Source organism: Coregonus clupeaformis, chromosome 14, assembly GCF_020615455.1.
Source record: "Coregonus clupeaformis isolate EN_2021a chromosome 14, ASM2061545v1, whole genome shotgun sequence".
NCBI classification, from domain to species: Eukaryota; Metazoa; Chordata; class Actinopteri; order Salmoniformes; family Salmonidae; genus Coregonus; species Coregonus clupeaformis.
The window spans coordinates 38,019,540-38,042,831 of record NC_059205.1 but is presented as its reverse complement, the minus strand read 5'-3'; the positions used below and the strand labels follow the sequence as shown (position 1 = coordinate 38,042,831).

At 42.4% G+C, this 23,292-nt stretch overlaps 2 protein-coding genes across 5 annotated transcripts; one reads left to right on the top strand and one right to left on the bottom strand.

Annotated features, from left to right (window-relative positions):
- Nucleotides 1-371: 371 nt before the first annotated feature.
- Nucleotides 372-14,646, bottom strand: LOC121580935 (trimethylguanosine synthase). Its single transcript, XM_041896143.2, has 13 exons — nt 14,425-14,646; nt 14,254-14,321; nt 13,636-13,790; nt 11,596-12,313; nt 10,496-10,619; nt 8,084-8,170; nt 7,696-7,870; nt 6,317-6,668; nt 5,993-6,163; nt 3,558-3,701; nt 2,931-3,147; nt 2,513-2,591; nt 372-641 (listed from the first exon to the last, which is right to left on the bottom strand). The coding sequence occupies exons 1-13, from the start codon at nt 14,535-14,537 to the stop codon at nt 528-530; spliced, it is 2,517 nt and encodes an 838-aa protein (XP_041752077.2). The 5' UTR covers nt 14,538-14,646; the 3' UTR covers nt 372-527.
- Nucleotides 14,647-14,672: 26 nt separating this feature from the next.
- On the top strand, nt 14,673-21,907 carry LOC121580936 (transmembrane protein 68-like). 4 transcript variants are annotated; one of them, XM_041896144.2, is made up of 8 exons: nt 14,673-14,737; nt 17,746-17,805; nt 18,420-18,814; nt 19,735-19,902; nt 20,422-20,615; nt 20,817-20,877; nt 20,961-21,100; nt 21,240-21,907. In XM_041896144.2, the coding sequence occupies exons 3-8, from the start codon at nt 18,490-18,492 to the stop codon at nt 21,342-21,344; spliced, it is 993 nt and encodes a 330-aa protein (XP_041752078.1). In that variant the 5' UTR covers nt 14,673-14,737; nt 17,746-17,805; nt 18,420-18,489; the 3' UTR covers nt 21,345-21,907. The 4 variants fall into 4 exon arrangements, with proteins under 4 accessions (XP_041752078.1, XP_041752080.1, XP_041752079.1 ...); XM_041896146.2 differs by having other exon boundaries at nt 17,746-17,869; XM_041896145.2 differs by lacking the exon at nt 14,673-14,737 and adding an exon at nt 14,763-15,467.
- The last annotated feature ends 1,385 nt before the right edge of the window (nt 21,908-23,292 follow it).

Sequence of the window (23,292 nt, the reverse complement as noted above, 5' to 3'; positions counted from 1 at the left end):
TTTTTTGTTTGGGGGCTGAGCTCACAGAGAGAGGGAGACCCATCTGTGGACCCAAGCACCACTCTGTGCTGGCTGGCTATACTCTGATGCCAATCTATCTACGCATATCTAGTGTGTAGATAACATATTAATGTATTTCCACAAAAAAAAGCCAATGTTGAGAACCAGCCAATGATAAATGGCATGGTTAGCTTTAATACAAAAATAGATAATGCAAGAAAATCTGTTCTTTGAAAAATAAAAGCAGTAAAACGTGTATAACCACATGGGCAGACCATTAACACAAAACAACATCAGATAATAATAATAATATGCCATTTAGCAGACGCTTTTATCCAAAGCGACTTACAGTCATCGTGCATACATTTTTGTGTATGGGTGGTCCCGGGGATCGAACCCACTACCCTGGCGTTACAAGCGCCGTGCTCTACCAGCTGAGCTACAGATTACACATTATCAGATTGCAAACATGCACTAAAAAAACTGACCTCAAACGGAGATCATGATTAACATTAGGTCAAATAAAACTAGCAATCTGATTTAATCAAATTGCCAAAATACGCAGTTATCGTCTTTAACTTGTTGTTGAGAAAGTTCTGTTCCACCTCTACTCTCCCACCAGGCCCAGCAAGAGAGGCGATCTGGAACACAATCATAACAAGAAAACAACAACAGTTACTATATACTAATTACAAGTCAGAGTCATGGCCATAAAAATGAATTATATAGAGAGAAATAAATCAGCACCTTGATATATAATGAAAGTCTATTTCAATTAAAATGTTCATTAAATAATGTAATAGATTTGTATGTAAATCTAGTTCACTGTATACCTATAAAGCTGGCAAGTTATTATTTACAGAGGAAGCCCAATTCAGATATGTATTTTCACTAATTGGAAAAAAGATCAGAATTGAGGTGCCTGTATAAACGCCGCCGCAGTCGTCTGACAGGAACAGTAAAGGCCAAACAGAACCAGACTCTGACCTAAATATATGAGTTAGTCAGAACCACCACAATCAAACCCCTCTAGAGAATGGAACAGAAAAAGAACAATACTAACTCTGATTAAAATAAATAGGGGCCTAGAACCATTAGCCAATACGCAAATAGTACCAATTGATCAACTGGGTGGCTTGGGTCAATGTAGTTCTATACACCTCTGTATTTATTTGGACAGCGAAGCTACATTTAAAAAAATGTGTCTTTCTGACTAACTTTTTCACTCATCATCATTCACAATTAATGCATGATTATCCATAACCATGGTAACATCAACATTAATGTAGAAGTGTTCAGAAACATCTTCTATTCTTGCTTACAATAAAAGTGACAATACATTATTCACCATTCAGTTCCTATTGGGCAAAACATAACCCGAAACACAACCAAAACATGCTGTGAATGCATCCAAGTTTGTAGAGTGACAAGCTTGATGTTGTCACTGTGTACAAGGACTATGGGACCAAATACTAAACGTTTGACTACTTTAATACACTATAAGTGAATTTGTCCAAATACTTATGACTTCTTCAAATGGGGGGGACTAGGTACATTTCTAAAAGGTCAAACAGATATGTATGAAAATACCCTCAAATAAAAGGTGACATTCTGTACTGTCACCTCATATGAAACATGAATCTCAAATCCAAAATCCTGGAGTATAGAGCCCTATTTAAATATTTTGGCTTCACTGTCCAAATATATATGGAGGGTTGTGTACTACTTCTAAGCTCATTATACTTCTTATCTTCTGATAACAGCTACCATGGACATAGCTTTATAGTAGCAAGTAGTAGTAGACATGCAATAAAAATAGTTAAATCTGCCACTGCTAAATAAGTAGATCAATAGGTTACCAAATAGGTGACAGCCTGCTTTGTTAGACTGCTGATAACATACATGAGGATGGCATAATGAAATATTCATGAGGCCTATGTAGCCTCTCCCAGCTCTGGGAGCCTTTGATCTGACAGTGAGAACACTTACAGCCCCAGGCCATGGGATAGCACAGAGCACAGAGATGGGAAGCCATGTAAATAAAGGAGAAGTATGGGCATTCCCCAGAACATGCTCAGTAGAGGAGGCTCAGCCGGGCAGGCAGACGCTTGGCATCATCAGCTCTGACTACGGCTATGTCCCAACTTTTTCTGAAGTGTGCACTTGCACATTTCCTCGCATGGATTTATCAAATGGTGGCAACTCCCTCTAGCCAATCCTTATACCAATCCTTTTGAATCAATGATGAGGAATGTGCAAGTACACACTTTGGGATAAGGGTGGTGAATTGGGATGCAGCTTCCATATAAGGAGCCCTGCAGAAACATCACACTTCTATAGGCCTTTAGACTATACTGCTGTTATCTACTTTACACTGAAATATCAACAAATATATCTTGAATCAATGGTAGACAATTAGCCAAGCATGACTAGCATGCACAAACTCAACATCAAAATATGAGTTGCAAACCGCCAATACTCCTCCACTTGTCCATATAACCTAATAACCTACCTGATCCATGTCTGCATTTCGTGGGAGGAAGTACACAATATTATCAGATATCATCTTGGACAACCTGAAAATGTCAAAAGTATTAAAAGTTAAGGAAAACAACAGTGTTAAACTCTTCTACGACAATATAATATAATGCTACAATGCCTGTAAATAGTAAATACTAGTGAAATATAAAAGATAGCTAACTCAGATTGGCAAGCAAAGACCAACCCACCAACAAAACGAACTGTACATCCAAAGTTCCTGCCTTCACATTCCCCCTTAGCTAGCTAACAAACTGCTGGCCCTGTCACTCTGCCTCTATCTGCATGTACCTCTGCCTCTCTATCTGTCTCTGTCCTGGCCCGTCTCTGAGTCTGGCCCGTTGCCTGACTAATAGCCTGAGAGCAGCTTCATTGAGAGAAATAAAGGATATCCATTTGGAGCCATCATGGTCTTGATATCGAAGACGTCTGCGCTGAGGTAGTCTGGGCCGCCCCAGGGGGGGCTGAGGAACACCACGTCCGCCCGCAGATGCGGTGCCAGCTTCAGGAAGTCTCCCTGCACAAATTCGATGCGCTCTGCCACCTTGTAGACCTGGGCGTTGTGCTGTGCCAGGGCCAGACGCACCGGGTCGATGTCAATGGCTAGCACTGCATGGGGGAAGGGACATGAAGGACAGAGAGTCAGACACACACGGAATCCCACTCAGGACAACATGCTTTATATCTGTATAAATGTCTGGAGGAAGGGGAAGGGACATAGACGGTCAGGGTGCATCTCAAATGGCACCGTATTCCCTATGTAGTGCACTACTTTTGGCCCATAACTACACTATATATGGAATAGGGTGCCATTCGAGACGCAGACTGAGTCAGACACACAGGGAGAACCACTAAGGACAATATGATGCATTATAACTGTTAACCTATAGGATATAATAAGGGCCAAGAGGTTTTCCTGGTCACGTCACAGGGTCAGGAAAAATATCTTATAAAAAAGTTGATAAGATATTAAATCAAAGGAGCCTCTGAAGTTTGGCTCAAATATGATGCTACTATACCCCTCTTCCCAGTGAGGGCAAACTGGATGGCATTGCCTCCCACTCCACAGAAGGCGTCTATGATGAGTTCAGAGTGGAAACTCTCCTGGACCCTCAGGGCAATGTGCTCTGCTATCTTCTCTGGGGTAACAGAGAACCAGCCCTCTGTACAGACAAACGGACAAACGGACGGACAGACAGGAGTGAAAGGCTTTAACAAACTGAATACAAAGATGCATTTAATAATGTCTCTCATTTTACTATTTTAAAGCGAATCAATGCATTGTAGAATTATTTTATTTATTTATTCATATTTTAATCAATCATAATTTCATTTATCGGATGGGGGGGTGGGGGGGAGGCATCGCCAATGCAAAGCATAGCCACCAGGGGTCAGTCAACTGTCAAATAGTTTTGTTCAAACAATGCCAATCTGATATTCAAGCCACATATTTATTTTCATTTTTGATTTATCAAATTTGTCCAGAAATATGATATATCATCTAATTGATTCATTTTGTGGGTCATGCTAGTGCCACAAATATTCCTACTGGAATATAAAGTAGGTGTGTGTTTTTCCATCACATTGAGAATAGCCTGAATATACCATACAAGACAACCCAAAAAGTATTGAATAAGTATGCTGTGGATATTGAGGTATATTAGACTATGTGGAGAGACTGGGATGCTTCATAGACCAACCACATCCTCCTGTCTCTCCTCACCTAGACCATCTGCCTTTATTCTCCAGCAGCCATCACTGTTTTCTTTTCCGCTGCTTGTTTTCACAGCCTCCTCAGAGAATAAACACCTGCTAAGGCAAACAATGATGGGAGTGCACTCTTCTCTTTTAACGCTTCACGTTTCTCACTCTTTCATTACAGTACTCATCCCTCCCTCCGTTCTGAGAAAAGTGGCTGAGGAGAGGATGTTTCACAAAGAAACATGGATGGACTTTCCAGTTGAGCTCAAGGGAGGATCCGTAAATAGATAAATAAGAGTTTATTTATTTTCCTAATGTTCACTGAGACAGGAGATTTTCCTTGCAGTTTGCAGTGGATTCTCAAAACAGATTGCTGTTCCTGAAGGAAACCTATAACACCACGTTAAAGAGCTTTTTTTTTTTTTAAACCTACATGACTTCAGTCCCAAAAGACTAGATTACCCCTCCTCACAATCTGCTCTCTATCATTTGCCAGACACTGCTACACATGAGGCTGTATAGAGATTTTCTCTGGCTTTCTTCCTGTATCTAATTGAGCGACAGACACCATATAGATCTGATAGGACTAGGTGTAAATAATCTGGAGTGAGTTTCAGCCATGCTGCGGTATGTATCCTGGCTCCCCTCTGTTGACATGAATAAGTGAGTAGTTATGAAGGCTCTGATCTCATTTTCAAACAGAATTCAGAATGCACTGTGAAAGATTTCTGATTTGAGCGAGGGGAACATATTAGTCCTAATACTTTGGAGAATAGGGAGAGATTGGGCAGGATGAGATTGGCCCTCTGATAACAGATCAGCTCTTTGCCAGAAATAGGTTGTAGAACCACTTGACGTTTTGAACCAATGTTAAAATCAATGTTTAAAATTCTAAATCAAAAGGATGCATTTGGAGGATTTCAGTGGAGGTAAAAACTAAGCTTTTATAACTGAGCACTAAAGGTATGAATATTTGTCCTTCTAGAGTACAAGGTTGCTTCTGTTTCTGCTACAGTATCTACACTTTGTGTTGGAAATTGAAAAATAATCCTTCTACTTAAAATGAACCTAATCTGCATACAAAATGCCAATCATTAGTCTCTTATCAGTGCATCAGTGTTTAAAAACAGAGTCATGGTCTGGTGCACTAAAATTAGAGGACATGTGCACGAGGAGGGAACAAGGGAGGGAGGAAGCGGGAGTGAGAGAGAGTAGAGTTGCTCTGCTGGGAGACAGGGAGGGAGCCTGCTGCTGTCATGTGACGCAGGAGGGAGAAATGTGAGGTATGCTTCACTGGCATCAGCACTTCTCCCTACAGACAGGGCCCTGCCTGCCATCTCATCCCTCTATATCCCCACCACCAACATCTCAACATCCCTGCATCTCTTCCTCTTTTCTTCTCTGACAACATGATGTTAGACTTCAGGAGCAACAAAACTGTAGCTTTTACCTTGGACATAACAGCCATTCGTTTCTCAACCAGAGAAAAATAATTAACGTTCAGTCACCTTGAGAAAATCATTTTCTCTTCAGAATAAAGTGCATTCCTGAATCGCATTTGACCCTCCGTTTGGGCTGCATTAATAGATGTGGTTGGGAGACTACAATAGTTATTCTCAAACTTGAGGAATATTAACAACAATATGGAGGTAAAGTAGTTCCTCCATATGATGAACCCTTTCTGCTTGAGCCTGTATGAAGAAATTGGTTGTGTTTTATTAAGTGTGTGTGTTCCGTTTGCTCCGTGACTCACCGTGGTCCAGCTTGATGCCCTCATCGAACCTGGAGAAGAGGCGGTAGCGCTGGGCCCAGTACTTAGCCAGCTCGGGCTCCGCTGCAATCTCAGCTGGCATCCCTCCACATTTCCCCATTTTCTTTGTCTTCTTGTTCTTCTTCTTTTTCTTACTCGTCTTCCCAGTAGACTCTGGGAAATAGGCAGCGCAAAAGTAGTACATTGTACAAGACTTCAACAATCAAACAGGAAATACCCCCCAACAAGTATAGATCTGACATGAACTCTTTATAAAGAAGCCCTGGGTTAGAAAAAGGTCTAAACCAGCTGTTAAGGCAAACCCACCTGTGTTATTGTGTTCAGGTGCATTGTGATTTAAGTAGTCTGGTATGTCCAGTGAGTACACCTCTCTTCTGAATTTAATCTCGTCATCCTCTTCCTCCTCTATTTTGGTGAAGATGTTCTGCTGGGAGGGTTGAGGGAGCTGCTCAGTACAGTCCAACTCCAAACAGAGTTGAGGACTATCTTCCTTCTCCATCTCTTCTTCCAGGCTCTCCTCTTTTCCCTCTGACTGTGGACAAGCAGGGCTCTCCCTGTCGGCATGCTCCCCGTGCTCATGTGACTGGCTTTCTGACCTGTCTGTGAAGGCTGTGTGTGTGCTGTTGTCTTTCTGAACCCTCTGGAGGAAACTCTGAACCTGAAAACAGAGCAGCACATGAGTGAGTGTGTACAAGAAACACACATGACCAATGAATGCTAGATGAACAGAGAAATATCACAACGAAACCAGACTTTAAAGTAGGCCTCAACAGGGCTCAAGTCATTTCTACTGTGCCTGCTGGATAATGGTGCCATTTGCTGCAGACAGTAAATACTGCAAGTCTTGCCCAGAAGATCAATTCAGTGAGTTCAAACAAAGAGATCAATGGAAAAGCACTGCATTTAACTGGTTTAAGTCCTCCCACAGCGCGACACATGACTTAATGTCTCAATTCAGTGCCAACTCAGTAGAAACACACTGATGTCCACTTCAATGGGGAAACTATACCTGTAGGTACAGTAAGTCATTAAGCATCTCCTTATTTGAAGTGCAGTACTTTGACAAGTTCCAATTTCTTTGGGATAATACAATCCCGCATAGTCAGCAAACAGAGAATAGCTGCATTTCTTAACCTCTCTATCATGGTGTGAATAAGCATGTTTGAGTTCATAGGGACCAGCTGAACACACTCTCCCTTTACTCCTCAAGGTCAGCCAGTGATGTGAACTTCCTACATCAGCCATCCAAAGGTAGTCTTATCAATTAAAATGTGACCGACTCAAATAAGCGGATGATACAAACTTTAAACAGTGCGGCTACCCTCGGACCAGTACAGTGCTATGTGGTAGCTCATTGTAAATAGATTCAGTTGGCTGAAAACAGCAGCTGAATGCATAAAGAGATGTGGTGTGTCAGAGGAGGCCAGCACTGACAGGAGGGGAGGGAGGATGGGAGTATTGGCTGTACTCTCATTTTCTCTCTCTGCCAGTGGAGACTGAGGCTGAGACCTCTCTGACAAGGCTCCCCCAGTGTCAACCACAGGGCATCCTCCTCCTAATCCAGTCAGGAGCTGCTATGAAATGTGTGTGTGGTACTAAAACGAGGGTGATTCGCATTGTATCGCAATCAATAATGATTGTACTGTTTGTGTGAAAATAATTGGTAAAATGTTCAGAAGACTTACTTTTTGAAAGGTCTTGGTCATCTTTGGCTCTGTGGTATCTCCCTCTTCAGTGAAGAAGGTGTGCTTGTTGATGTAGCAGGCTGCTTTCCTCCCTCCATGTTGCTTCCTATTCCTCCATGCCTTACTACCATGGTGGTGACTGGGGCTGGGCTTAAACTTCAGCACGCTCTCAATCCTAAAAAAACATAAACATAAAGAGAGACTGATATTCTAAGAATCTATGAAGAGAAACTGATATTCTAAGAATCTATGAAGAGAGACTGATATCCTAAGAGGACAATCTCAACCATTTGTACATATAACAGGCTGGTCAAAAGTAGTGCACTCTTTAGGGAATAGGCTCCCATTTGGGACACAGCCCAAGTCTGAGGGAGTAATGCTGACTTACATGGGGTCGTGGCTGTGCTTTAATCCCAGTTTATCCCAGGCTTCATCCACAGACATCTGAGGGTTCTCCTCCACATCCAGTTCATGACTGTGTCAATCACCAGATCAGTAGACGATAGATCAATACACAACATTAGCCTTACACACCATCACAATGATCGAACAAGGCTCCATCCCAAATGGCACCATATACCCTATATAGTGTACACTTTTTACTAGAGGGCCCTGGTCAAAAGTAGTACACTATATAGGGAATAGGGTGCCATTCGGGACGCAGAAGAGGTGTGGCCAACAGTGGCCAACAGTAGAACGTTTATGAGATGCAATAGACAAGAAAAAAGGAAAATGCAGAAAAATATTGTTATAGTCTCACAAAGCATTGTGTAGGCTAAATGACATATCAGTCCCCAATACCAGGCTTTGGGTTGGAATGGGCCATCATGTGATGTTTACTGATTTTCATGCATACAGATTCCATTTACAGAATCCTTGGTTATTGAAACATGGAGTGTTTATCATCGAAGCATCGAAATCTATGTCTTGGACATGAACATCTCCTTGGATCAAACTGAAATTGAAAAGACATAAGCATTCATTCCCCTGGCTGACACTTTTTCTTTATTGGCTATGATGCAGTGAATGTAATCATTTACAACTTGAATCGTAGTTCAATTCAATCCCCTATTAAAAAATATGTAATTTACTGGCAGCATATATGGCAGCCACATAAAACGGTGATTTCCAGTTATACTATTCTTGGTAATGGTACTACACTGCTCAAAAAAATAAAGGGAACACTGTAATAACACATCCTAGATCTGAATGAATGAAATAATCTTATTAAATACTTTTTTCTTTACATAGTTGAATGTGCTGACAACAAAATCACACAAAAATTATCAATGGAAATCAAATGTATCAACCCATGGAGGTCTGGATTTGGAGTCACCCTCAAAATTAAAGTGGAAAACCACACTACAGGCTGATCCAACTTTGATGTAATGTCCTTAAAACAAGTCAAAATGAGGCTCAGTATTGTGTGTGGCCTCCACGTGCCTGTATGACCTCCCTACAACGCCTGGGCATGCTCCTGATGAGGTGGCGGATGGTCTCCTGAGGGATCTCCTCCCAGACCTGGAAGCATCCGCCAACTCCTGGACAGTCTGTGGTGCAACGTGGCGTTGGTGGATGGAGCGAGACATGATGTCCCAGATGTGCTCAATTGGATTCAGGTCTGGGGAACGGACGGGCCAGTCCTTAGCATCAATGCCTTCCTCTTGCAGGAACTGCTGACACACTCCAGCCACATGAGGTCTAGCATTGTCTTGCATTAGGAGGAACCCAGGGCCAACCGCACCAGCATATGGTCTCACAAGGGGTCTGAGGATCTCATCTCGATACCTAATGGCAGTCAGGCTACCTCTGGCGAGCACATGGAGGGCTGTGCGGCCACCCCACACCATGACTGACCCACCGCCAAACCGGTCATGCTGGAGGATGTTGCAGGCAGCAGAACGTTCTCCACGGCGTCTCCAGACTCTGTCACATGTGCTCAGTGTGAACCTGCTTTCATCTGTGAAGAGCACAGGGCGCCAGTGGCGAATTTGCCAATCTTGGTGTTCTCTGGCAAATGCCAAACGTCCTGCACGGTGTTGGGCTGTAAGCACAACCCCCACCTGTGGACGTCGGGCCCTCATACCACCCTCATGGAGTCTGTTTCTGACCATTTGAGCAGACACATGCACATTTGTGGCCTGCTGGAGGTAATTTTGCAGGGCTCTGGCAGTGCTCCTCCTGCTCCTCCTTGCACAAAGGCAAAGGTAGCAGTCCTGCTGCTGGGTTGTTGCCCTCCTACGGCCTCCTCCACGTCTCCTGATGTACTGGCCTGTCTCCTGGTATAGCCTCCATGTTCTGGACACTACGCTGACAGACACAGCAAACCTTCTTGCCACAGCTCGCATTGATGTGCCATCCTGGATGAGCTGCACTACCTGAGCCACTTGTGTGGGTTGTAGACTCCGTCTCATGCTACCACTAGAGTGAAAGCACCGCCAGCATTCAAAAGTGACCAAAACATCAGCCAGGAAGCATTGGAACTGAGAAGTGGTCTGTGGTCACCACCTGCAAAACCAGTCCTTTATTGGGGGTGTCTTGCTAATTGCCTATAATTTCCACCTGTTGTCTATTCCATTTGCACAACAGCATGTGACATTTATTGTCAATCAGTGTTGCTTCCTAAGTGGACAGTTTGATTTCACAGAAGTGTGATTGACTTGGAGTTACATTGTGTTGTTTAAGTGTTCCCTTTATTTTTTTGAGCAGTGTATATTGCTATGCCAACAGGAGGAATAGAGGACAATAATGTACAATACTGCAAGACATGGAAATATAAATAAATTGCCATTTAGCTTACCTTCGCTTAAGTTTTGTGACTCTTCCATCTGGTGGTTCATCATCATCATCTTCATCACTATTAGATGCTCTTCTCTCACTTGATCCATTGTTATTTTTCTGGTGACACCCGTCCTGTTTGGAATCTGAAGGGGAAAAAAGTGTACATCCATTTGTCCCTTCAACATGTTTTCTGAGAGGATAAAACAGGGAAAGCAAAGTCGGCATGTGGTGTTTAACAATGCTACAAAGCAAGATAAAAACAGAGATACTATGAAATAGAAATGACAGCAGTGTTGTGTTGTGTGGGATCAGTTACAGACAAGATGGAAAGTTCCATTTTTAGAGAGCATCCATCCCAGTCTACAAAGTCACAGAGAGGAGAGGAGACTGCCTTTGATTCAGGCAGTGGAGCTTTGCTCTCTCAGACAAGAGGAGCCATTAACAATGCATGGGCCTGTGTCACATGGTCCTTTCATTCAAAGGAACACATCTTTTGATAGTATGATGCATAAAATATTCAGACAGAGTGAACACACAGTTTGGAAAAAGCCCCAAATTACAAGGACTAAAATATATGTTTTAAAAAGGTGGTTTGTAGGACATATTGCTATCACCTACCCATGTTGAGTAGGCTATAGCAATAATATGTAATATCATTTGGCTGCCTGGTTGCAATAGGCTACTCTAATGACATCTTCAGTAGGGCTGGGACGATACCAGTATGGCGATACTCGTTAGTATTGTGGCAAGGAAACAAAACACAAAGCGGATTTTTAATTATTTAGGAAAACAGCCCTAATGTTGGAAACAAACATTATTATGTTGTCATCCAGAGTCACATGTATTTATTTTCCAAGCTATAGCACACCATATTTTACATACAACAGGACTCTAAAGGACCAAAGAGTGAGGTCTACTTCGTGTTTTCATTTTGCCATGAAAAAAAAATAAAAAATCAGGATACTGGTATTGTCACAGCCCTAATATTTAGGTTTTAATCGATTTGAGAGCTAGAACTGGGGGAATCACTGCTATATCAATATAGTGTCAGTCAATGATACAGGACAGTTTACTGAACTGAGAGACAGAAATATAATGTATGTAGGTGGAAGGATTCACCTCTTGATTCAGTGGACTTGGTTTTTGAGGAGGCAGGTCTTTTACGATTACCACCATCACAAGGTTCATCATCATTTCCACAGACATGGTCCGCTTGTTGTTTGCTCAAATCACACTGGCCAACTCCCTCTGACAGAAGGCTCATCTGCCCAATCAGATCGACCACTTCACTAGTGCCCGCCTCACTCCGCTCCAGCCTTCCTCCAAACTCAGACTCCCGTGGGTCACAACAAGGAGTTGGCTCTCCCTCGGCTTCACCCTCCTGTCCAGGCTGCTTTGGTTCAATGGGTGCACCGCTTGAATAGTCTGTGGTCCATCCCTGGGCTGCCCAGTAGTTGAACTGCTCCCAGTAGTAGAGAAAGGTGTGGCTGGCGTGTTGCTCCCATGCCTCCTTAGTGCCTGGGCAGTCCCAGGGGGGCTCTGCTGTGGCTGGACAGCTGGAGGTCTCAGGGTGCTTCTCCAACCAGCCCTGCCACAACAACCCCTCTCCCTGCTGGCTCCAGTAGCCTTCCCAACCCTCCTGGGCCTGGGTGGGTTGAGGTTCTGCGTCTGCCTCTCCTCCTGGCCTCTCACTGAGATCAAACCAATCAAACGCCGGATTTGTGCTTTCAACACTGGGATCATCCTTCTGCAACTGGAGTGGATGTGGATCATCTTCATCCAGATTCTCAGGGGCTGCTTCCCAGTGGTTAGCATTCTTCCTTCTTAACTTTCTCCCCTTTAGGAGAGACAAGGACACTAGGTGAAAGACAGCATAGGAGCTAGTGGTGTGCGGGTCAGCTGTTTGTTCACACGCAACTGTGCGCAATTGATAATAACCCTAACCCACAAACATAGAACATGCACTGTAGGCTACAGTCAGAAATGGTAGAAAGATTTTTTGACAGGGGGTGCAGGATTTTTTTTTGCCTGATTTAGATATGTTTCTGATGATAATTTACAACATTTTGGTAGGCTATTTGTTAGTCACCTTGTCTATAATTAGATACATGCTGCTTCTCTTATGTCATTATATGTTGCCCTAGAAGACTAAATAAACTCTTGCTCTCCAGAATAATGTCATAAATCGATAGAATGAATGCTTCAATCTACTTGACATCGGAAAAGTTCTCTCTGTCATCTCTGTTTCTTTCGTGGCGCAAATACGTTTAGGGACCGGGATAACATGCAATAACAAAGCTGTGAAAACGAGCCAACATGTTTCTGATAATATTTCAGTTTGGCTTGAATGCATAGACTATTTTATGTGGTTGAAATGTTATGATGCTGATAAAGATAGCACCACTACAGATGGTCCCTAACTGTGCATTAGCATTCTCTCAAGATGTTGAAAGAAAGAAATCATATTTCTCCTGTTCCCCGAGTCAAAATGTAGCCTACATTTGGTGTATCATTTTACTGCAAGAATTGCTTACTTCTGCAGGAGTTAATATTAAGGCTATGTGAGAGGTTATAGACCTATGGTCAGTGTCCAGATTTCAGTTTCCATTTAACCCATCTGAACAGTAGGCTACAGTTCACTTGATGTGCCATAGGCATATTTGAAGTCCCCATCTTGTGACTGTTGAATTTGTATAGCTCCTCAATCTTTTTCTGCCCATTCCCAAAAGCATTTGGCGATTGGCATGTAGGCTATTTGGCGTGTGTACAGTTAGGCCCTAAAGCTTAGGCTTACGCACTAATGCTAGATAGCCTAAAATAATGAAAGAAAAACCTCAATGTAGCCTATAGACATAAATTGCACAATAATTATACATTTATGAATGATTAAGGTATAGTTTTCTTTTTATTCTACCCACCCACCACCCACCTTTTTTATTCTAACCGCCCACCACCCACCCTTTTTATTCTACCCGCCCTTCATCCACACAATATTTCATGACCCTAAACCCGCCCGCCCTGCGGATATAACCGTGGGGACTGCGGGTTATGAGTCAACCCGCACATCAGTAATCGGAGCAACATTACTTATTTTCTTTATTTTAGGTGGACTCTATTGTGAAGGATAAACATAGGCAATGTTTACTTGCTACTACTTACAGATTTCCTCTGTGCAGAGGAGCTTATGAACTCTACAGGCAGTCCCATGCTGGCCATAAGCTGGGCTTCTTCATCGATTGGTCCATCATCCTCCTCCTCCTCCTCTTCAGTCTCTTCATCTTCTGCCTGGTCATCTCCATGCTCATCCTCTGCCTCTGTGAGTGCAACAATAGGCAGAGTTACAGACAACTTTCAGGTTTAAAAAAGCTTGTGAAAAGGTTGGCAACATGCATGTCAATGTCAATCATTGGGAGAGGTTAGCCAAGTAAAACTCAACTCCAGGACGTACTTCACATCAACGGAGTTGATCTGCAACTAGTGTGGGCTTACTGGAGTTCCAAGTCACATAAAATTATTGTTTTTCTCAAAAAATATGGATTTCAGCAACCATAGCCAGCAATTACATAGGACAAGGTCCTGTGTAATTGCGTGCTTCTCCTTGGATGATGAAATCCGTCGTTTTTGATCAAAACAAAATTGTATGTGATGTCTGAGCTCCAGTCGGTCACCCTAGTCTGATCAACGCCTTTGATGTGAAGTACATCGTGGAGTTGAGCTTTACTTGGCTAGGGAACTTATGTCCAATGATGTATACAAACATCATTGGTTATGTCCTACCTTGTAGCCCACCGGCTTCAGCCAGGTCAGTGATGGCTTTACGGTCAGATCTGTACAACTCACGATCCCTACACCGGGAGAAAAAGAGGACACAGTCACAAAGTGAAAACAGTGCCACACAGTTTGTGTGTTGTACTTGTAACGTTCGCTATAGCTCGCTAGCTCACTTACTGTACAAAAGCTCTCGAACACAAGCAGTGTATCGTCCCATCATCTCCAGCCAAGCTCCTTTGGCTAAAAATAATGTCGGCAACCACATTCCATTTTCCATGATCAATCATCATATTCACGCTTGTTAGCTAGCGAACGTTAAAATGTAAATAGAAAGGCTCTTCCACTGCTATCGAAGTTCATTCGGATCCACACACGTTTAGGCTCCAATGAGATTCGTTCCTGGTTGTGTCACATGAATAAGGTACCGGGTGAACCAGGACAAAAAATATCAGGAATCTTCCTCCTCTCGACCTACCAACGGGATCCAAACGTATGTAATGATTTCATAAAAATATTGTATTGTTATTTATACAATACTAGTATTGGTGTCTATGCAGTGGATGTTCTTAGCTTTTGCTCGTGTCAAGGCTAGTTGAGGTAATGTATTATAGCTAGTCTCAAGAAGTAGGCTAGCTAGCCAGCTAACCTGCTAATTTATTAGCTGTGTAAATTAGCAAATCAGCTAGCTAATCGAGGGAAATGCCGATCCGAAATAATCAACAGCTTTTTCATTATTAGGCTGTCTAGGTATGAAGTGAATTTTAAGATGCAGCTACTTGGATATCTAGTAGTCAGTTGTGTCACTCAGAGGTGTCAGACTAACGCCTTAGTTAGCACTGTAACTAGCTCAGTCAGCTGTCAAATACGGGGTGGCTCTCCAATGGACAGCAGCTGGGTCTGGTGGTCTGCTGATGGTGCTTTCAAGACAACTGGGAACTCCGAAAATACGAGGTCAAATCATGACATCAGTGATCTTCAAGTCGGAAAGTCGGAGTTCTAGAAAGAGGGCCGAGTTCCCGAGTTGGATTACCGTTCAAAACGATTTTTCCCAGTCGGAGTTCCCAGTTGTTTTGAACGCAGCATGAGTTCATAGAAGGGTTGGCTGACTACGTCACGAAATTGACCCGCCCGCATAGATGTGGCCAGAAGCCGTGCGTTATTATGATTCGGAAAGGTCAGATAGCTAGTAACAATGACATGAAGCTGGCATGTGGGGAATCGTAAGTGGCTCGTTTCAGCAAGTGTTATCTTGTTGTTGATACCATGTCTTGTTTTGAGGTGTTTTGACTGATTTCATGTCAATGCTAATATAGCAAAAAAATACACTAGCTAGCTAACCAACAACTCATTTGAGAGACAAGTGCTCATTGTGCAAATGTATTTATGTTTTCAATAAACATCTGGGAGACTAAATATTGTTTACATGTTGTCAATAATCTAAGCCAACCCCGTCTTTTTTGCCCCATAGTTGTGCAGGGGTCGGTTTTGTTGCTAAACAACCAACCCGTCTATAGCCCAAAGGCCAGCACATGGCGATATTGAGACGTTTCATTACAGGCAAAGGGAATCCATGCAGCCGGCTATACACTCATATCCCCCGTGGACCGGTCCGTACATAAAACATTCGCCATTCAGCCTGCAAAGGCGTCGTTTCCCTCCTTAACTTGATTTAATAGCGAGAAGGCAGAAAAAAACGGGGGAAATATGCATACTTTCTTGATGAAACACCATTTTCCACCACCATGCTAGAGTGGCTAAATGCTAGTCCCAGATGTGACGTTTCGCGTTCAGCCAATCAGGTTGCAGCAGTCTGTTTTTTACCGCTTGTCTGAACAAATGACTGTGTATATGATCACGTGACACCATTCGTTCCTATGAGAATACTCAATAGCCTTTGAAGTCGGTTAAAAGGTAGACTCAGCCATATGATGTAGATGCAGAAAGTAAACATTATGGTGGGTCCGTTTCCGCAACAACTAAGCGTGTTGAAATAGAGCAATGCTACCCAACCTGAGCCCGACGGGCCCCGACATTATACATCGGGTTAGGGCCGGGTAGGGCCTGTTTTTCATCAATAACTAGGGTACCTGCTAGGCATCACTAAATTGATCACTAACATTTTGAAGCTGAGCCATTTGATTGTGTGCTGCTGCGCAGTACAGTCACATGACTAAGATTATAACATGGTGTCAGAAGTGCCTCAACCTCATCAAATATAAAACAGGTGAGATTATGAAAAAAAAAGTTTTGTCAGATTTTAGTGACAAAGTAGCTAGCAGCTAAGTGCTCTCATGTCTCTTCATTGAGCAGAGCAGCCCAAGCAGAGCTGTTGCTATGGATACTCACAGACTCAGAGCAGCCATGAGCAGAGTGCATGCAGAGAGGAGCAGCTAATGGATTTACTAACGGAGTAAGTTATTTTTGATTTTGGGTTTCGGGTTTCGGGCAGGGCCAGGCGTTAAATTTGGCAGAAGCAATCGTGCCTGGGTAGGGTAGGGCCTGAACGTTGCGTGCATGGGTAGGGCTTAAAATTCATGCCTGTGCAGGGCTCTACGTTGAAGCTCGAGGCTCAATTTCTCTGCTGTTTTGGTGCCCTGGCTACCATGCTGTGAACAGCGTGACGTGAACCTGTGCACATGCACAGAAATTGTGTGTGACTGTGTGAGAGCGAAGTCTTGCATCTCGCTCATCTGCGGTGCTGCTCGTGGCAACTTCACTGAGTCTACCTTTAAGATGGTATCTCATGGAGACAACATGCACAGTTTGAGCTACTCCAGGAAGTGACATTGCAGGCTAGCTCAGTGCCCTCCATTGAGTAACTCAAGTTGAAGACTGACCGGGGTACTGCAGGCTGCCATTAGCAACTCAATTATCCTCATAACTTGTTCTGTTTTAGATTTTTTAATAATCCGTTCAAGGAAGTACATCTGGTGTATTAGAAGCAATTATTGGTACCATGATTGGTTCGAAACATTTTCTTATTTACGCGAAGATTGACCACGAAGATCGCAATTTTTCAATTCACTATAATGGGGATCCTGTTTTCTGCTAACAATGCCTGCAGTTGCGCGATCAGCTATGAACTTTCGTGGCTTCAATGAGAGGGGGAAGTTGTTCTCCCCTGGTCTGAACGCTGTGCGCAATATCAGGAAGTTGCATTAGCCACCATCGCATGGTGCTGAAAAAGGTGTTTCATAAAGAAAGTACGCATATTTCCCCCCCCTTTTTTAAAAATGCCTACTCGCCATTAAATTGAGTTAAGGAGGAAATGTACGCTTTTGCAGCCTGAATGGAGAATGTTTTATGTACAAACCGGTCCACGTATAGCCGACTGCATGGATTCCCTTTGGACGGTAAGATGAAACGTCTCAATATCGCCATCTGCTGGCCATGGGTGAACCAGAAATGTTTTAATAATAATAATAATAGTGGGATTTCTTGCTTCCTCTTCCGTCTCTGATTGTGTGAATGGCTTGACCCTTTACTTTTGTCTTTCAGGTGTTTCATGTGAGCCTGGTATGATCTGTCCTCAGTACTATTTACACTGGAAGAAAAAGGGTTTGTGAAACGTCTACCAAAATGTATAGTCGCCCTGGCTAAGTGTCTACTAAATGACAAAAATGTAAATCTAAAAAAAATTGTCACATACTCCAGATAGGTGCAGTGAAATGTGTTATTTTACAGGGTCAGCCATAGTAGTAAGGCACCCTGGAGCAAATTAGGGTTAAGTGCCTTGCTCAAGAGCACATCAAAATATTTTTCTCCTTGTCGGCTCGGTTATTCAAACCAGCAACCTTTCAGTTACTGGCCCAAAGCTCTAACCGCTAGGCTACCTGCCGCCTAAAACATGTACTTTTTAATTCAGTGATGATACAAATGCAACCATTTGATTACTTGCAATTTGTGTTGCTTCTGAAGTAGCCGCACCTCATCTAGCTAACTTGATTGTTCAGTTTATAAATGCATGCTGATTTGTTTATTTCAGAATCAGCATGGTGTGTAAAATATTTATATTGAGTTTTCATAGATACTCTATGGCAATGTATTTTTTCTATCCGATTCCCACTTCAATGTTTGCTCTCTGTCTTTGCAGAACAAACATTAATATGAATGTATTGGACTGTACTGAAATATCACCTTTTTAGCCCTCTTCTCTCTATTCTGTACTCCAGGCCTGCCCATTGGCAGATGGTATCCTTATTCGACTTGGCTTCCTCTGGGAGAGGCTAACTGTGTGGCAGTATGTCAAATGGGAACGAGTCCTGCATATTCAGAGATGGAGCCGAGTTTGTGGCCTGCATCTTTCACGCATTTGAGGAATGGTCAGGACTAGGACCCCTGGAAGACTATCTGAGCTATCTGGAGTACCTGGCCTGGGTTTTCACCCCTCTGGTCGTTGTTTTCATCCTGCCCTTCCTCATTGTGATCCTCCTCTACTTCTCCATCCTCTTCCTCCATGTGTACAAACACAAGAACCAGCTCAGGGAGGCCTACTCCAACAACCTGTGGGATGGTGCTAGGAAAACTCTGGCAACGTTGTGGGATGGCCACGGGTTCATATGGCACGGTATTTATATATATATATATTTATATATATACAGTGAGCTCCAAAAGTATTGGGACAGTGACAATTTTGTTGTTGTTTTGGCTCTGTACTCCAGCACTTTAGATTTGAAATGATACCATGACTATGAGGTTGAAGTGCAGACTGTCAGCTTTAATTTGAGGGTATTTTCATCCATATCGGGTGAAGCCAAGGTATTTACCTCCCCTACACCGCTAATGATGACAGATGGTGTCATCTTTGAAGCTTTAACATGCGTCGCCGATCTGCTGCCTGGGAGGGAGGCTAAGGTTGTCAGGCGGGGCCCCTAGGTGCCGCAGTGCCACTATGTAAGCCATGATGGGTGTGTTACAGTGTTTAGGGATAGAGATGTATAGAGTTGTCCTCTTTTTCCCCATCTCTGTATTCTCACACCTCTGTAGTCTCACCTGCCTGTCAATCAGTCATGGGACATGGATTCATTTTCCTCAATGATTGGGTCCATAGTTACAGTGAGCTCCAAAAGTATTTGGACTGTGACCTGTTTTGTTTTGGCTCTGTACTCCAGCACTTAGGAATGATACAATGACTATGAGGGTGAAGTGCAGACTGTCAGCTTTAATTTGAGGGTATTTTCATCCACATCGGGTGAACCGTTTAGAAATGACAGCACTTTGGGACAAATTCACTTATGTGTCTATTGAAGTAATCAAAAGTTTAGTATTTGGTCCCATATTCCTAGCTCGCAATGATTACTTCAAACTTGTTGGATGCATTTGTTGTTTGTTTTGGTTGTGTTTCAGATTATTTTGTGCCCAATAGAAATTAATGGTAAATAATGTATTGTGCCATTTTGGAGTCACTTTTATTGTAAATAAGAATATAATATGTTTCTAAACACTTCTACATTAATGTGGATGCTACCATATTCCTTTTCTTGACAGGATATGAAATCCATGGTATGGAGAAGATTCCAGATGAAGGAGCAGCTCTTATAGTCTATTATCATGGGGCTATTCCCATTGACTATTATTACTTTCTGGCAAATGTAATCATTCAGAAGGGACGGATTGTTCACTCAGTCGCTGATCACTTTCTGTTCAAAGTTCCAGGTAAGATCTTCACAGATCCATTTCCCAGTATCTAAATATAAAGGTGGAGATGTTTTATTCAGGATATGTTCCCTCTATGTAGTTGGACAATTCAGTGTACTGTATGTAGCCTACAGCTGCCTTAGTCTATTCTTACTACATGAGATACTAAGGCTGCGTTTACACTGGCAGCCCAATTCTGATCTTTTTTTCAGTAATTGGTCTTTTGACCAATCCGATCAGCTCTGAAAAAGATCTGACGCAAAATATCTGATGTGGGCCCCGTGTAGCTCAGTTGGTAGAGCGTGGCACTTGCAACGCCAGGGTTGTGGGTTCGATTCCCACGGGCGGCCAGTATGAAAAAAATAATAATTATGTATGCACTCACTAACTGTAAGTCGCTCTGGAAAAGAGCGTCTGCTAAATGACTGAAATGTGATTGGTCAAAATACAAAAAAAAATACAAAATAGCAGAATTGGGCTGCCTGTGTAAACGCAGCCTTGGACACTAAAAGCATGACCTGGTATTCTTCTCTGTAGGGTTCAAGCTGCTGTTGGAGGTGTTCAGTGTGATCCATGGGCCCCAGGAGGAGTGTGTGAAGGCCCTGAAAAGTGGCCACCTCCTGGGCATCTCTCCTGGAGGCGTGAGGGAGGCCCTCCTCAGTGACGAGACCTATCCACTTGTCTGGGGGAAGAGAAAGGGCTTCGCACAAGTGGCTATCGATTCCAAAGTGGTACATATTGTTTTTTGTCTCCTTCTGTCTTTGTTCCCAAATGGCACCCTATTCCCTATATAGTGTACTACCTTTAACCAGAGCTCTATGGTGGTCTGGAGCCCTATAGGTAATAGGGTGTCATTTGGAGACAGACGCAGTGCATGTCACTTTCCTCTTACAAAGGAGCATCACTTAAATGTTTGTCTTTATATTTTTTAGCCAATAATTCCAATGTTTACTCAAAACGTCAGGGAAGGATTCCGATCTCTCGGCGGGTTAAGTAAGTATGCTTAACTATTCATTTTAATTACAGTGTAACTAATAGAAGCGCATAAATTAACTTCAAAATGTTATATTTCTCAGGCTTTTTCAGATGGTCGTATGAAAAGTTCCGCATGCCTATGGCCCCTGTCTATGGAGGTTTTCCTGTGAAGTTTCGTACATACTTAGGTGACCCCATCCCATATGACCCTAACATTAGTGCAGCAGAATTAGCTGAAAAGGTAAGACATTATGCAACTGTGGCATATATCTGTAATTCAATGGCTACTTACTGTCTGAAATGTAGTGCACACAAAAGTCAAATGATTGGGAAAGATGGGGTCGGAGTGAATTTTCCTAATCTTTCTTTCTGATTTGCAGACCAAGCAAGCAGTTCAAGCACTCATTGACAGACACCAAATCATTCCTGGGAATGTCCTTCGAGCATTACTAGAGCGATTCCACAGCAGGCATAAAGAAAAATAGCATTTTGAATAGCTGTAAGGAATAGCCTTTATTTTGTTAGATGAAGCAGTTACTTATTTTGAAGACAAACTGTTACATATTGAAAGTGTGATCAATTGTATGGTTAACTACAGATTTGGATCTTAGTTTGAGCCAGTCTCCTACAGCAGGAAAATAATACAGCAGCAACAGGAAATGTGAATTATTATGTGGATTATAATGAATGGACATTTTTGTAGCGGTTGATACATTTTTCGTAAGGAAAAGCCTTTTTTAACCTCAAATACAGTACAAGTTTTACATTTCCTGGAAAGTTCTCCTGCAACAGGCTGATCAAATTAAGATCCCTCACCTGTACATTATTATTGTAGGTGTATCTTCAGGAGCTTTTTGCACTCAGTTTTTGTCACAAAACAACATGTACAGAAGGTAAATTGTGAAGGTATAATACACCATACAACTGTAATTATGTCAAATGTGCAAATTGAAGAAATTGTATAGTGTGTTTTTTCTTCTGAAACTCGTCAGTCTATTCTTGTTCTGAGAAATGAAGGCTATTCCATGCAAGGAATTGCCAAGAAACAGAAGATCTCGTACAACGCTGTGTACTACAAGAATAGACTGACGAGTTTCAGAAGAAAGTTATTTGTTTCTGGCCATTTTGAGCCTGTAATCGAACCCACAATTGCTGATGCTCCAGATACTCAACTAGTCTCAAGAAGGCCAGTTTTATTACTTCTTTAATCAGCACAACAGTTTTCAGCTGTGCTAACATAATTGCAAAAGGGTTTTCTAATGATCAATTAGCCTTTTAAAATGATAAACTTGGATTAGCAAACACAACGTGCCATTGGAACACAGGACTGATGAGATGAGAATGGGCCTCTGTACGCCTATGTAGATATTCCATTACAAATCAGCCGTTTCCAGCTACAATAGCCATTTACAACATTAACAATTTCTACACTGTATTTCGGATCAATTTTATGTTATTTTAATGGACCAAAAAATTGCTTTTCTTTCGAAAACAAGGACATTTCTAAGTGATCCCAAACTTTTTAACGGTAGTGTATATACTTTGATTCCACAATTGATTTGCACACATTGTTCTTTGTTCCACCACTGCCAATAATTTATATTTAAGAGGCCTTTATTTTGCTTAACAACTGCAAATATTGAAATAATACAGCAATTGCTATATAGGAAGCAATATACAGTGGGGAAAAAAAGTATTTAGTCAGCCACCAATTGTGCAAGTTCTCCCACTTAAAAAGATGAGAGAGGCCTGTAATTTTCATCATAGGTACACGTCAACTATGACAGACAAATTGAGGGAAAAAAATCCAGAAAATCACATTGTAGGATTTTTAATGAATTTATTTGCAAATTATGGTGGAAAATAAGTATTTGGTCAATAACAAAAGTTTCTCAATACTTTGTTATATACCCTTTGTTGGCAATGACACAGGTCAAACGTTTTCTGTAAGTCTTCACAAGGTTTTCACACACTGTTGCTGGTATTTTGGCCCATTCCTCCATGCAGATCTCCTCTAGAGCAGTGATGTTTTGGGGCTGTCGCTGGGCAACACAGACTTTCAACTCCCCTCCAAAGATTTTCTATGGGGTTGAGATCTGGAGACTGGCTAGGCCACTCCAGGACCTTGAAATGCTTCTTACGAAGCCACTCCTTCGTTGCCCGGGCGGTGTGTTTGGGATCATTGTCATGCTGAAAGACCCAGCCACGTTTCATCTTCAATGCCCTTGCTGATGGAAGGAGGTTTTCACTCAAAATCTCACGATACATGGCCCCATTCATTCTTTCCTTTACACAGATCAGTCGTCCTGGTCCCTTTGCAGAAAAACAGCCCCAAAGCATGATGTTTCCACCCCCATGCTTCACAGTAGATATGGTGTTCTTTGGATGCAACTCAGCATTCTTTGTCCTCCAAACACGACGAGTTGAGTTTTT

Excerpts from the sequence above, each read along its gene's own strand:
- LOC121580935 (XM_041896143.2), bottom strand. The coding sequence starts at position 14,537 with ATGATGATTGATCATGGAAAATGGAATGTGGTTGCCGACATTATTTTT. Across the intron at positions 7,871-8,083 it reads AAGCACAGCCACGACCCCAT|GATTGAGAGCGTGCTGAAGT; the intron begins GTAAGTCAGCAT and ends ATGTTTTTTTAG. Across the intron at positions 642-2,512 it reads GAAATGCAGACATGGATCAG|ATCGCCTCTCTTGCTGGGCC; the intron begins GTAGGTTATTAG and ends ATTGTGTTCCAG.
- LOC121580936 (XM_041896144.2), top strand. The coding sequence starts at position 18,490 with ATGTCAAATGGGAACGAGTCCTGCATATTCAGAGATGGAGCCGAGTTT. Across the intron at positions 18,815-19,734 it reads CCACGGGTTCATATGGCACG|GATATGAAATCCATGGTATG; the intron begins GTATTTATATAT and ends TTTTCTTGACAG. Across the intron at positions 20,878-20,960 it reads CCGATCTCTCGGCGGGTTAA|GCTTTTTCAGATGGTCGTAT; the intron begins GTAAGTATGCTT and ends TATATTTCTCAG.